Genomic DNA, 15,897 nt, shown 5'->3' on the forward strand with positions numbered 1-15,897 from the left:
AAACGCGAGGCGGCCTCCATTTCCGCTCTCGCGATCTTTTCTGTGGACATTATACTCAGAACAGGTCTGCAGAGGAGATCCTGCTGTGAGTTTGGTATCTTGAATCGCGGCAATGCGTAAATCGACTATCCCCGTGATCTTCCCAGTTAATCCATTACAGTTTAACTGCAGAATTCTGAAGTGAATGGGGGAGACGTCGTCACTCTGGGAGTAAGCTGTTGTGGCCCTGGGACTGGAAGTCCTTGGGTAAGCATTGGGGTACCCGGTGTATTTGGGTATGCGGCCTGGCAACATGGCGCAATGAAACGCGTCGGGGGGTTGACGTCGCATAGACCAGAACATCTAGGAAAGTGCCACCGTAAATGGTAGAAGCTGCATTGGGCGGATGTCCAAAGATATATATTCTGAGCTGGTAAACGGTGCAAAAGGTGGTAGGTACTAAGAGTCTGTTTCCCTGACCTACACAATTGCTGCCGGAAAAGAGGGTAGGAGCAGGGGCTGATACCCGGCATTGCTCCCGACTCTACTACGGATATTCTAGGTATGAGTGGGAGCAGCCGTATGAGTTGGTGGCGCCGTGGGGCGCGAGCAGCAGCGGGTACTAGTTACCGCTTGCTGAGCAGCGGGGCTGCTGGAAGGTAGTGGGGGGGGCGCTAAGGCGTAGGCTACGGGACGCCCTAGGGCGTGAACAGCAAGGAGCCAAAAAATATTTATAGAAGTTACGTGGACGTCTGCTTTTGGAATCTAGCCCAAAACAACCTGTCCGATGCAACCATCCCTTACATGAGACACACTGACAAGAGTATGACCGTCCTAAAAAGATTCTTTTCCGGCAGATGCAGCAAAACCGTTTCTCAGAACCAGGGTCAGGAGACGGACCTGGATTGGGTTCGATACCTTCCCGGAGCAAGAGAATATGGAGCAGTCCCGCTGCAAGGAGCTGCTGGGAGGATGACAATTTGTGGGAGGGACGCAACAAATTAAATGGGTTACACTGAAATGACAGTCCTTGGTCGGGAAAAATCCCGAGTCGCTCCGGTACATAAAACCGACTGCCTTGGGAAGCGGGGTGGCTCTGTTCCTGATGTTGCTGGAGTCCGGAACGTTCTTATTCCACTGGAACTTAGGGTTTATCAAGAGTTTAATCTCCCAACATTGTTACACCGAGACTCATAAGAAGTAGAAGCGGTTGAAATCCTGCATACTAAAGAGTGATGGATGATTTTCCGTGTGAAGTTCCGCATTCACCATCAACAGAAGAGCTTGATTTTCTTTGCATCTGTTAGTAACTTGCTTTCGAGAGCTTTTTAAAACATAGATCTGAGGAGATACCTTCGTATGAAAAATCAACAAGCAGGAGAATAAGACCACTACCTGTTGTTGTTGTTGTAGCGATAAGGACACTGCCCGAAGGTTTTGGGGAGTGTTATCGATGTTGATGGGCCTTTGCCGGATGCAGGTCTGGTATATTCCAGTAACAACCACCATTAAGGTACTAGCCCGACCGTCTCCGGAACGATTTAGTATGACCACATGAAATCTTCTAGGCTATACCGCGCTCTCACCCCCTAGATCCGTGAGGAAGTTGGGGTCGCCAAAGCCTCGGCTGTTAGAGAAATAGGATTCGCCACGGGTAGGTGAAGTTGACAATTGGGTTGGAGAAGCTATAAATTGACTGGCAACCCCTTTAAATGGTTGTGCTACACAACCTTTGAATCGATTTGCTATTTTAGTCGGCTGTTACGACAGGCATGCCTGCCGCGGGTATATTCCAAGCCTCCTAACCCCAGGGGAAAGACTACTACCTCCCTATTGGCTATTGTTTCCCGATACTTTTCTTTAGTTGAGTCATGTGGTATGGTAATAAAATAACCAATAAAACATATTTTTTCATGAGTAAAACTTACTTTAATAAATCGGGATTTTTCTCAAATAACTCTGGATTAATCTCTCTCCAATCATTGCGACGTGGTAGTCCGTAAGACTCGCGCGCCGTATTGTAATCAGGCAGACCATTGTCACGACCACGCATTATATTCAAGGCACCTAAGTCGCGTCGCGTAAACTCCATTGGTCCAAAAAGCTTATCACGAACATCTGTACATAGTACAGGATCCTCACGTTCTGCAATTTGTGAGGACATGCCCATAAGCACCTCTTCCACTGTGGTATCTGTGAAAAAACCCTGAGAGAAATTAAAAATAGCATCAATCAACAACAAAAAACCCTCATTAACAAACTTACGCTTGAATCCCACCAAGTAGAGCACAATCGAATCGCTGGATAGCCCATAGGCGTCGTCTTATAGTTACATTTAGCATCACGACGATATATACCAGGTGGTATCATTGTATGACCAAAACGAAAAGCGGCTGCTTGAAAAACATGTCCAATACCCGGATGCATCTCTTGCTTATATCCCTCATATGGACTTACTTCAGAACCGAGAAAGGCTGGCAAGTACTCGTACATAATTATGTTTTGAAAACTTGCGATTACCATATGACGTGCCCGTTGAAAGATATCCTCATCGCTCCAATCCGAATGAGCTCGTTTGATACGCTGCGCGAGTGTATTGTGCCAGCGTAGAAATAATATGGCAAAGGACAGCATTGCAGGATTTTGATTTGTACGCGGGTCGCCAAGTACTTTAAGGAAAAGAAAAGATACATATATAAAAATACAGTATTCATATGTTATTCACGCTATTTTCTTAGTCTTACAAAATAGCCGCTCTGGACTGAGCATCTTCATAACATTTGGGGCTGGATTGTTAAAGAGTGGCACTCGCATCGTATTCTTTATGGGCATTTTTCCACCTTTTTCCGTGAGAAGTGTGCCATTATGAAATGTGCGCATAGCATTGAGCCACGCCTCCGAGGTGCTGTAAATGAAACTGCCATCAATCCATGCAGTTACTTGGTTTATCTGTGAAGTTTAGGCAATTATCGATGGGATCAAGCATAGAATAAAGAAAAGTTCGACAGTGAAAATATTGAATGTACGGATAGTTTTTTCTTATGCAATGGTTATTTGATAAGTCAGTAAGATAAGAGAGTTAGTTTTTCTCTCCCAAATTGTGCCAAGGTCTTCTCCTGCCTGTGCTTCCAAATAGGGTGGGTCGATAGGAATACTTGGCCGGAGCACTTTCGTTTATTTGCATAACATGACCTAGCCAACGTAGCCTTCGGGCTTTTATTCATTGCACTATTCTTGTATATGCGTAAAGCTCCTACAGCTAGTCAGTCGACTACCTTCGACACTAGCCTTCGACACAAACACTCCAAGGACCATCTCATCTTCTCTCGGCACCATCTATGATTGAAGACAGATCACGATTTACGGAGCATGATTTTTGTTGTCTACTTAATCCAAAGTACCACTTTTTGATTTCTAAGCTGGCACTGTTTATGCTGATGGTGCTGGTTCCCAGAAAGGCGAAGTAGAGTTTCCAACTATCCGTCTACCATGACGGACTACTTTATCGTGCAATTCTTCACCGCAACACTCATTTCTTTCGCATCTTTATCTAAGCCAGGGAAGACAGAACATACATCGCGTTTTTTTAAGTTCATTAATACAAATATCGTTAGCATACGATATTAATCCAATAAAAATTGGCGTTCCACAGGGTTCTGTACTTGGTCCAATTTTATTTCTAATATATGTTAATTCAATATTCGATATGCCTTTCTTGGGAAAGGTCACTGCATTTGCAGATGATCTTGCTATAGCCTATGGCTCCTCGTTACTTTTGAACAGGTAGCCAACATGAACCACGATGTACATCTTTTAAGATACTGGTTTGCTAAACACAAGCTCGTGGTCAGCAATAAAACCAAGCTTATGTTTTTTAGTTTGAATGCAAGAAAATCTCGAGATGTAAATATTGTTTTTCATTCTGCGATTTGTGAACGCTTTGCACTTCACGAGCACTTGTGCGAGAAGTTCTTGTCCGGTACGTTTGATCGGCTTGCTGCTTTTAGCAGCAATTGTTTGATGATGGACACTATTGAGAACTTCCAATACTTAGGAGTAAGCGTCGATCAGAATTTGAATTGGGGCTGTCACATATTCCACCTAAAACAATATCTCCAATCTTCTTTACGCTGTTTTTATCATCTAAGAAGTTGCTGTTCTAACTCTACTCTTAAAACGGTCTATTATGCTTTATTTAATTCTAAATTAATCTATGGAATGCGCTGCTGGGGAGGTGCTACCCAGAGCAAAATTCAACCTATGTATACTTGTTTTGCAAAAATGTGTTATTAGAAAATTATCTATTGTTAATCGGTTGAATACCCCAAGAGAGATTTTTATAAGTCTAGCGATTCTTCCGGTAAGAGATCATTATTATTTTAAAGTTTTAAATTTTTTTTTCATAAGGTGTGGATACCTACATAGTATGAGATCGGAAAGCTGTAGTCTAAGGAAAAACTCACATCCTGCAGTAGTTGTACCTTCCTCGCGAACCACACACTCTAGCAAGTTTATACGATAGTATCTAGAAAACTTTTTAATGCACTACCTGCCGAAATTCGTGCCTTACGAAATTTACAACAATTCATAAAAACGTTAAAACCTTTCTTTTGAGCCTTTCGCATAACGAAATCGAAATTTTGCTGCGGACCAATTCATAAACAGTTTTTATACTCAGTTGAGCAGATCTCACAGAGTATATTAAGTTTGATTGGATAACGGTTGGTTGTACATATATAAAGGAATCGAGATAGATATAGACTTGCATATATCAAAATAATCAGGATCGAAAAAAAATTTGATTGAGCCATGTCCGTCCGTCCGTCCGTCCGTTAACACGATAACTTGAGTAAATTTTGAGGTATCTTGATGAAATTTGGTATGCAGGTTCCTGAGCACTTATCTCAGATCGCTATTCAAAATGAACGATATCGGACTATAACCACGCCCACTTTTTCGATATCGAAAATTTCGGATCGCTATTCAAAATGAACGATATCGGACTATAACCACGCCCACTTTTTCGATATCGAAAATTTCGAAAACCGAAAAAGTGCGATAATTCATTACAAAAGACAGATAAATCGACGAAACTTGGTAGATGAGTTGAACTTATGACGCAGAATAGAAAATTATAAAATTTTGGACAATGGGCGTGGCACCGCCCACTTTTAAAAGAAGGTAATTTAAAACTTTTGCAAGATGTAATTTGGCAGTCGTTGAAGATATCATGATGAAATTTGGCAGGAACGTTACCCCTATTACTATATGTACGCTTAATAAAAATTAGCAAAATCGGAGAAGGACCACGCCCACTTAAAAAAAAAATGTATTTAAAGTAAAATTTTAACAAAAAATGTAATATCTTTACAGTATATAAGTAAATTATGTCAACATTCAACTCCAGTAATGATATGGTGCAACAAAATACAAAAATAAAAGAAAATTTCAAAATGGGCGTGGATAGGATACTTTTAACGCCATAAGTCGAACAAAAATTAACCAATCCTTTTGAAATTTGGTAGGGGCATAGATTTTATGACGCTAACTGTTTTCTGTGAAAATGGGCGAAATCGGTTGATGCCACGCCCAGTTTTAATACACAGTCGTCCGTCTGTCCTTCCGCATGGCCGTTAACACGATAACTTGAGCAAAAATCGACATATCTTTAATGAACTTAGTTGACGTGCTTACTTGAACTCACTTTATCTTGGTATGAAAAATGAACGAAATCCGACTATGACCACTCCCACCTTTCGATATCGAAAATTACGAAAAACGAAAAAATGCCATAATTCTATACCAAATACGAAAAAAGGGACGAACCATGGTATTTGGATTTGTTTATTGACGCGAAATATAACTTTAGAAAAAACTTTATAAAATGGTTGTGACACCTACCATATTAAGTAGAAGAAAATGAAAAAGTTCTGCAGGGCGAAATAAAAAACCCTTAAAATCTTGGCAGGTATTACATATATAAATAAATTAGCGGTATCCAACAGATGATGTTCTGGGTCACCCTGGTCCACATTTTGGTCGATATCTGGAAAACGCCTTCACATATACAACTACCACCACTCCCTTTTAAAACTCTCTTTAAAACCTTTAATTTGATACCCATATCGTACAAACTCATTCTAGAGTTACCCCTGGTCCACCTCTATGGAGATATCTCGAAAAGGCGTCCGCCTATAGAACTAAGCCCCACGCCCTTTTAAAATACTCATTAACACCTTTCATTTGATACCCATATCGTACAAACAAAGTCTAGAGTCACCCCTGGTCCACCTTTATTGCGATACCTCGAAAAGGCGTTCACCTATAGAACTAAGGATTACTCCCTTTCAAAATACTCATTAACACCTTTCTTTTGATACCCATATTGTACAAACAAATTCTAGGGTCACCCCTGGTCCACCTTTGTGGCGATATCTCGAAACGGCGTCCACCTATGGAACTAAGGATTACTCCCTTTTAAAATACTCATTAACACCTTTCTTTTGATACCCATATAGTACAAACAAATTCTAGGGTCACCCCTGGTCCACCGTTATGGCGATATCTTGAAACGGCGTCCACCTATGGAACTAAGGATTACTCCCTTTCAAAATACTCATTAACACCTTTCTTTTGATACCCATATTGTACAAACAAATTCTAGGGTCACCCTTGGTCCACCTTTGTGGCGATATCTCGAAACGGCGTCCACCTATGGAACTAAGGATTACTCCCTTTCAAAATACTCATTAACACCTTTCTTTTGATACCCATATCGTACAAACGCATTCTAGAGTCACCCCTGGTCCACCTTTATGGCTATATCCCTAAATGGCGTTCACCTATAGAACTATGGCCCACTCCCTCATAAAATACTCTTTAATGCCTTTCATTTGATACACATGTCATACAAACACATTCCAGGGTTTCCCTCGGTTCATTTTCCTACATGGTTATTTTCCCTTATGATGTCACCATAGCTATCAACTGAGTATGTAATGTTCGGTTACACCCGAACTTAACCTTCCTTACTTGTTAATTAACTAATTTTGTCTTATATTCATTGCTTTCCTTTGAATTACTTTTATCTTTACAAAATTTCTATTAAATGCATTTGTTACATAAATAGATTTATTTATATCTATTTTCAACACATAATTAATGTTTAACTTCAATTGTTAACAGTCCAGCCCACTGTATCTTCAATAAAGATGCATTTGACACTATGTTATGTATAACATATAAAATGTCTTACCTTTTCTTATATCTAGATGTACATATCTATAAGTTGTAAGATTTTATATTTAAACTTTGTGTTGTTTAGTTTGTAATATTGCGAAACTTGTACATAAATAGTGAAATGCTCAATAAAAATTAATGAAATTATACGTCTTCTATCGTTTTCCGACGCTTTGTTTCCAATTTGTCGGAATATTGCCATTTTCACTTTGTCACAATCAGGTGACATCGGGTTCTTCCCTGATATATACTTAAAGAGTATATAACCTCAATGTTTATGCCACTACTCCCAGCAGGCTTGTTTCTAGATAAATATTTATATCTTGACTTATGGTCGTTTGGAATCAGGTACTCGGACCGAAATGGTAGTTGAGAGATGAGCGAGGGGCCACTTAATATTGTCGCTTAACGCTCTTAAAAGAAATGTTTGATGTTTTAAATGTCGGGCACACAATTTTTAGACACAACTCAAAGGGTGGAAACACTGTCAATACATTTTGACGTTGTTGTTGCTGTTGTAGCGATAACTCCCCAGCGGTTTAGGGGGCTTACAATATACCCGCGGTTGGTATGCCTGTCGTAAGAGGCGCCTAAAATACCAAATTGATTAAAGCGTATCCCTTTGAAGGGGTGGCCAGCGCAATATATAGCTTCAGCCTCTTCTACCCGGGGACATCTTGTTTCTTTAACAGACGATGCTCTGGCGACCCCAAGTTCCCCATGGATCTAGGGCGAGGGAGGCGGTATGCCCTAGAAGGTTTCATGTGGTTATACCAAATCGTTCCCGAGATGGTCGGTGCCTTCATGGTACTTGTTACCGGAACGTACCGGATCATCATCCGGCAAAGGACTATCAACATTGATAACACTCCCCAAAGCCTCCGGGGAGTGTCCTTATCGCTGCAACAACAACAACAAGTTTGGCCGTCGTAGGCATTTATACGTACATGAGAGAAGAACTCACGGTTTTCAGTTTATTGTGCAACATATTTATGATAGAAGATGGTTCGAAGAACAGATAGGTATTTTAGAGCTATTTGCTTGGCCTCGTGAACATATGTTCAGTAAAGGCAATATGGTCTAAAAACAGACTTTATCCATATCCCTCCTTTCCTTTATCCTTCCTTTATCCCTCTGTTTCTCCCTCACCGTCCTACTCTCACCTTGAAAAAACGAGAATTTAGAAAGCCTCCTTTAACTTAAATCACACTGTTTCCCACGGTGGTCCGCCATGCTCGTCAAGATTGTTTAGGACCTGCATCCATTTCTAAGTGCTCAATGTCTAACAGTTCATGGAATGTAACATATGTATAAAAATAAACTTTAAAATTTTTCTGAATATCAATTGAAAATTTCTGTATACGAATTGTATTTTTCTGAATATGAAAAGTAACTTTCTGACAATTAATTGTAAGCTTATGAAAATGAAATGGAACTTCTGAATACAATCTAAATAAAATAAGTAAAAAAAATTTTAAGTTAAAGGGTTTTATTGAAAACAATACTTACATTAAGTAATAATAATACTAAAAGCTAGAAAATAATTAGATAGGTCCTAGGTACTAGTTATTACATTCCTTATCAATCTAGGGCGTTGATCAGACAATTAAATAAAAGCGTTGGACGCGTGAAATTTCTATTGATAGATATAAGACCAACTGAACCTTAATCAGGTTAAGATACGCCTCACATTTTTAGAAATTTCACGCGTCTAACGCTTTTATTTAATTGTCTGATCAACGCCCTAGATTGATGAGGAGTGTGATGACTAGTACATAGGACCTACCTAATTATTTTCTATCTTTTAGTAGTATTATTACTTATCGCAAATATTGTTTTCAATAAAACCGTTTAACTAAAAAATTTTTTTTAAATTATTTTATTTTCAAGTTTTCAGTCTTTATTTAATTGCTTATTATTTCTCATTCTATTTAGGGACTCATTATTACAAGGAATCTTTCCTGACAATTTGTTACAATCAAAGTCATCAATACATAATCCTTCCAAAGACTTTACTCGACTTGGCGCCAGTTTGTCCCTCCTCGAACTCCAAAATATTTTGATGCCACTTCTACCGGACTGTATTTATGTTTCATATATGACGCTAATCGGAGCACAAATACGATTTTTTTGAATATCTCAATACCTGCGCCATTTATCGGAGTTTTTATACTCAGTTGAGCAGAGCTCATAGAGTATATTAACTTTGATTGGATAACGGTTGGTTGTACAAGTATAAAGGAATCGAGATAGATATAGACTTCCATATATCAAAATCATCAGTATCGAAAAAAAATTTGATTGAGCCATGTCCGTTGAGTAAATTTTGAGGTATCTTGACGGAATTTGGTATGTAGGTTCCTGGGCACTCATCTCAGATCGCTATTTAAAATGAACGATATCGGACCACGCCCACTTTTTCGATATCGAAAATTTCGAAAAATCGAAAAAGTGCGATAATTCATTACCAAAGACGGGTAAAGCGATGAAACTTGGTAGGTGAGTTGAAGTTATGGCGCAGAATAGAAAATTAATATAATTTTGGACAATGGGCGTGGCACCGCCCACTTTTAAAAGAAGGTAATTTAGAAGTTTTGCAAGCTGTAATTTCGCATTCGTTGAAGATATCATGATGAAATTTGGCAGGAACGTTACTCCTATTACTATATGTATGCTTAATAAAAATTAGCAAAATCGGAGAACGACCACTCCCACTTTTAAAAAAAATTTTTTTTTAAAGTCAAATTAAAAAAAAAAAAAGTTAATATCTTCACAGTATATAAGTAAATTATGTCAATATTCAACTCCAGTAATGATATGGTGCAACAAAATGCAAAAATAAAAGAAAATTTCTAAATGGGCGTGGCTCCGCCCTTTTTCATTTATTTTGTCTAGGATACTTTTAATGCCATAAGTCGAACAAAAATTTACCAATCCTTGTGAAATTTGGTACGGGTTAGAATCTAGGACGGTAACTGTTTTCTGTGAAAAAGGGCGAAATCGGTTGAAGCCGCGCCCAGTTTTTATACATAGTCGGCCGTCTGCCCTTCCGCTCGGCCGTTTACACGATAACTTGAACAAAAATCGATATATCTTTACTAAACTCAGTTCACGTAATTATCTGAGCTCACTTTGTATTGGTATAAAAAATGGCCGAAATCTGACTATGACCATTTCGATATCGAAAATTACGAAAAATGAAAAAATATATCATAATTCTATACCACATACGAAAAAAAGGGATGAAACATGGTAATTGGATTGGTTTATTGACGCAAAATATAACTTAAAAAAAAAACTTTGTAAGATGGGTGTGAAACCTACCATATTAAGTAGAAGAAAATGAAAAAGTTCTGCAGGGCGAAATCAAAAGCCCTTGGAATCTTGGAAGGTATACTTTTCGTAGTATTACATATATAAATAAATTAGCGGTACCCGACAGATGATGGTCTGGGTCACCCTGGTCCACATTTTGGTTGATATCTCGAAAACGCCTTCACATATACAACTACCACCACTCCCTTTTAAAACCCTCATTAATACCTTTAATTTAATACCCATATCGTACAAACAAATTCTAGAATCACCCCTGGTCCACCTTTAAGGCGATATCTCGAAAAGGCGACCACCCATAGAACTAAGGCCCACTCCCTTTTAAAATACTCATTATCACCTTTCGTTTGATGCCCATACTGTACAAACTTATTCTAGAGTCAACCCTGGTCCACCTTTATACCGATATCTCGTAAAGGCGTCCACCTATAGAACTAAGGCCCCGCCCTTTTAAAATACTCATTAAAACCTTCCATTTGATACCCATATCGTACAAACAAATTCTAGAGTCACCTCTGGTCCACCTTTATGGCGATATCTCGAAAAGGCGTCCACCTATGGAACTAAGGCCCACTCCCTTTTAAAAACTCATTGACACCTTTCATTTGATACCCATATCGTACAAACAAATTCTAGAATCACCCCTGGTCCACCTTTAAGGCGATATCTCGAAAAGGCGACCACCCATAGAACTAAGGCCCACTCCCTTTTAAAATACTCATTATCACCTTTCGTTTGATGCCCATACTGTACAAACGTATTCTAGAGTCAATCCTGGTCCACCTTTATATCAATATCTCGAAAAGGCGTCTACCTATAGAACTAAAGCCCACACCCTTTTAAAATACTCATTAAAACCTTTCATTTGATACCCATATCGTACAAACAAATTCTAGAGTCACCCCTGGTCCACCGTTATGGCGATATCTCGAAAAGGCGTCCACCTATAGAACTAAGGCCCACTCCCTTTTAAAAAACTCATTAACACCTTTCATTTGATACCCATATCGTACAAACAAATTCTAGAGTCACCCCTGGTCCACCTTTATGGCGATATCTCGAAAGGCGTCCACCTATAGAACTAAGGCCCACTCCCTTTTAAAAAACGCATTAGCACCTTTCATTTAATACCCATATCGTACAAACAAATTCTAGAGTCACCCCTGGTCCACCGTTATGGCGATATCTCGAAAAGGCGTCCACCTATAGAACTAAGGCCCACTCCCTTTTAAAAAACTCATTAACACCTTTCATTTGATACCCATATCGTACAAACAAATTCTAGAGTCAACCCTGGTCCACCTTTATAACGATATCCCGAAAAGGCGTCCACCTATAGAATTAAGGCCAACGCACTTTTAAAAAACTTCATTTGGTACCCATATCATACAAACAAATTCTAGATTCAGCCCTGGTCCACCTTTATGGCGACATCCCTAAATGGCGTCCACCTATAGAACTATGGCCCTCTTAAAATACTCTTTAATACCTTCCATTTGAAACCCATGTCATACAAACACATTCTAGGGTTATCCTAGGTTCATTTTGCTACATGGTGATTTTCTTTTACTTTGTCTCCATAGCTCTCAACTCAGTATGTAATGTTCGGTTACACCCGAACTTAGCCTTCCTTACTTGTTTATCTTATTATTGCATTGTCATCGGGTTGTAAACTGTATTCCAAGTTTCAAGCTTGTATCTTATCGGGAAGTTACTTATATTTCAATTACATTCACAACAGCCGGCCGGCCTGGCCTGTCAAGTCAAGCTAAATAAAACCGTTTAAAAAAGTGTAGTATATGCATAAAAATGCACGGCGCTTATGCTCGATGAACGGTTTCGTTGCTACAAATCTGTTTTATTTTGTTCCTTTACGCTAGCTTGGCCATGTTATGCGAACGAAAATGATTCTTCGGTCAAGGAGGTATTCTAACCGGACCACGTCTATAGAAGAAGAGGAAGAGGGCGGTCCCCACTCCGCTGGAGGGACCAGCGATTGTCCACCAGTTGGACCAGTTGTCGCCAGACAGCATAGGGTAGAAGCGACTCGTTGGACGGCCATAAAAGTTTAGCACCAAATAAGTAAGTGAGACATTTCGCTTTTTGGTAAAGAGACTTGAATAAGTCTGTGGTAGAGTGATGTGGTAGCAACAGTTTGTCCGGCTTAAATTCAAAGGATACTGACTTATCAAACAACGGACTCTATTGATACATAATATAGGTATTTAAATATTATTATTATTTTTTTAAAATAAATATTTTGGAATTATACACACAAATAATTTTAAGGTTGTCAAGATCAAGAAAGACTTCTTGAACCCAAGGCATGGTTTTGAAAAGTTCGCGTTCAATCAAGCATGCAAATACATAAAACCTTTCCGTTTAATTTAATTTTATATTTACCTGCTCGCGCGGGGCATTCGGACTTTGTCCGGTGTCACGGTCATATGCAGCTCGATGAAATGGTATATAACGATCACCACGACATTCACGATCATACATATCATCACATTTCTCAATATCGATGCGATGCATCTCAATAGGGCATCCGGACTCGGAAGCCATCACAATTTCATTGGCCACAATTTGACCAAAAAACGCCAGGAAGGCGGTACGATTATGTTTGGATGCCAAACCATCTCGTCCGCCCATAAATAACCGACTTAAACGGCGTGTCGATGGGCGATTTGATCCAGCCATAGCGTATACTCCATCGGAATATGAAGGAGGTGCCTTGCGAACCAAATGACTATCTGGCAATATAAAAAGGAAAAATATCATAAATAAATTTAATTAACGGAAAAATAAAAATTGATTTTTAATTTTTGAAATCCTGTCTGGTTCACTCCTTTAAAAAATTCTTCCTTAAGGGCTAAATTGGGAGAGACCCGTCCTAATGAACTATGGTTTATCGACTTCGTCGGGTGCCTGAAACATATGCAAATCAAAAAACTGTTAAGCATAAATAGATCCAGCATATACACAATGAGATCGCGACAGTGTTGTTTGCGCTATTCGAGAACCCAACATTGACTCGGATCACTATTTCCTCGCAGATGAGGATATTGAAAAATTGCAATCGCTACACATCGCTAATTATATCGCAACATAATCAGGGCTCGCACTTGCGTTTTTGCAAACATGTGCAGGTAGGTAGGTAGGTTGAACTGGCCGGTGCATGAGGACCTCACATAGACTGATTGAGTCCGTAGTGTTATCAGAAGTTTGTTTTAACGACCAAACTGAAAACCCCTATCAAAAACCAGGACCTATGTTATAAAATAACACCGTCCTCTTGGCAAATACTAGAAGCTTCCTAGGAGTTAAGTCACTTGCTACTTCTAGATCTGACAGCTGTATCACTCCTAAAAGCTGGAGTCTTAGCCTGGCAAGTGCAGGGCACGAGCACAGAACGTGCTCGATCGTTTCCTCCTCCAACCCGCACTTCCTACATCTGATATCACTGACCAAGCCTAATTTAAAGGCATGTAACGCCAGAAGGCAGTGTCCAGTCAGAATACCCGTCATGAGTATACAGTCCTCTCTTTTTAATGATAGAAGCAACTGTGTTAGTCTAAGGTTGTAAGACCTAATCGTAATCTTCGATACTTTACAGCCCCGCGCTTTAACCCTTGCCTTTCGCGCTTGGTCCATCATGTGCGCCTCTCGGCTTCGCTTAATCTCGCCCAATCTAATTGGGACATCTACGGAGCAAGCTTCAAGGTATGCGACCTTTTTAGCTAGTTCTTCCGCTTTTTCATTCCCATCTATTCCCATATGCCCTGGGACCCAATATAGATGTATGCTTCTCCCTGTCCCGATTCTCTCCAGAGACTGCTGCTTACACTCTAACACGCATTTAGATGCTGTGCTATGCAAGATTATTGCCTTAATTGCTGCTTGACTGCCAATACAAAAGTTAACACGGTTGCAGCTTAAGCTATTCTCTTCCAGGGTTTCTACTGTTTGGTTACGGCTAATATTTCCCCTTGAAAAACGCTACAGTAATCCGGCAGCCTGTAGGATCTGCTTATTTCCGGATCAGCGCAGTATACCGCAGACCCTACTCCTTCCACTACTTTGGAACCATCAATGTACACATATATCGCCTCGTCCGCCATTTGCGCACCCTTGCGCCAACCGTCCACCTCTATTGTGGCCTTAAGATCACCCTCGAAGCGCAGATAGGGAATCATGTAGTCTGTTCGTCTTGTGATTGATGACGCTATACTACTATGATCATATGGTCGGCGCTCAAGCTGCCCCGAAGCACCGAGCCTGGTTGCGGTCGTTAACGCTTTGTTCTTTGCTACCAGGTCTACAGGTGGGATGTGCAGAATGGCATACAGTGCAGCCGTCGGGGTTGCTTTCAGGGCTCCCGTAATGCTAAGCATCGATAGTCTGCATATCCCCTCTAATTTTTTGAGTTATGTTGTTTTTTGTGTGGCTTTCCACCAAACAACAACTCCATAGTATAGAATAGGGCTTACAATCGCTGTAAAAACCCAATGAGAAAGAGAGCGCGATAGGCCCCACGTACACCCCAGCATTCTTTTACATGCATAGAGTGCCGTTGAGACCTTCTTGACCCTCTCGTCCACGTTGAGCTTCCATGACAGCTTACTGTCTAGGATGATTCCTAGATATTTTGTGCAAGGTTTCTCCTGTAAGGTCACCCCTCCTAACTTAGGCCTGGTCCAATTTGGGACCTTGTACCTCTTTGTAAACAAGACGATATCCGTCTTCTCCGCATTGACTTTCAACCCGACATTAGATGCCCAGGTATGAATATCCAGAAGCGCCCGATCCATCAAAGAACTAATAGTTGGAAGGCACTTTCCACTTATGACAATTGCAACGTCATCTGCGTAAGCCGTAAGTTTTACGGGTCCCTCATCGAATTGCCTGAGCAGCTGGTTGATGACCAGCGTCCGCAGCAGAGGTGGTAGCACCCCTCCCTGCGGCGTGCCCCTGCCCACTGATTTATCTTTCTGCAATTAACATGCAGCTGATCCATCTGATTAAGGCAATGACCAAGAAGACTCCTAGAGCATACTCCTTATATTCCAGGGATTTTTCTATTCTTATTACCACCCTATGCAATGCGGTGTCTACCGACTTGCCTTTGGTGTACGCATGCCGTGTTGTGGAGAGCAGCTTTTAAACCACGTTGGACTTTATGTACACATCTATCAGCCTCTCAAAGGTTTTGAGCAGAAATGATGTTAAGCTAATGGGTCTATAGTTTTTGGGATACACGTGACCGATCTTCCCTGCCTTTGGTAGAAAAGCTACACGAGCAGTTCTCCAAGAGTGCGGTACATGATTCAGTCTTATGCACCCATC

At 40.3% G+C, this 15,897-nt stretch overlaps 1 protein-coding gene across 12 annotated transcripts in view; it reads right to left on the reverse strand.

Annotated features, from left to right (window-relative positions):
• The window catches only part of Duox (dual oxidase), a 238,480-nt gene that overhangs the window by 40,316 nt on the left and 182,267 nt on the right, over nucleotides 1–15,897 (reverse strand). For all 12 annotated transcript variants that reach the window (XR_010949522.1, XM_067765637.1, XM_067765638.1 and 9 more), the window contains 4 exons: nucleotides 12,955–13,304; nucleotides 2,724–2,928; nucleotides 2,245–2,648; nucleotides 1,908–2,185 (listed from right to left, as the gene is read on the reverse strand). Coding sequence is in view for 11 of the 12 variants with exons in the window: in XM_067765637.1 (XP_067621738.1) it covers nucleotides 1,908–2,185; nucleotides 2,245–2,648; nucleotides 2,724–2,928; nucleotides 12,955–13,304 (1,237 nt within the window). In the remaining variant the exon portion in view is untranslated. The remainder of the gene's footprint in view (nucleotides 1–1,907; nucleotides 2,186–2,244; nucleotides 2,649–2,723; nucleotides 2,929–12,954; nucleotides 13,305–15,897) is intronic.

This window comes from Eurosta solidaginis, chromosome 2 (assembly GCF_040869045.1).
Source record: "Eurosta solidaginis isolate ZX-2024a chromosome 2, ASM4086904v1, whole genome shotgun sequence".
Taxonomy (NCBI): domain Eukaryota; kingdom Metazoa; phylum Arthropoda; class Insecta; order Diptera; family Tephritidae; genus Eurosta; species Eurosta solidaginis.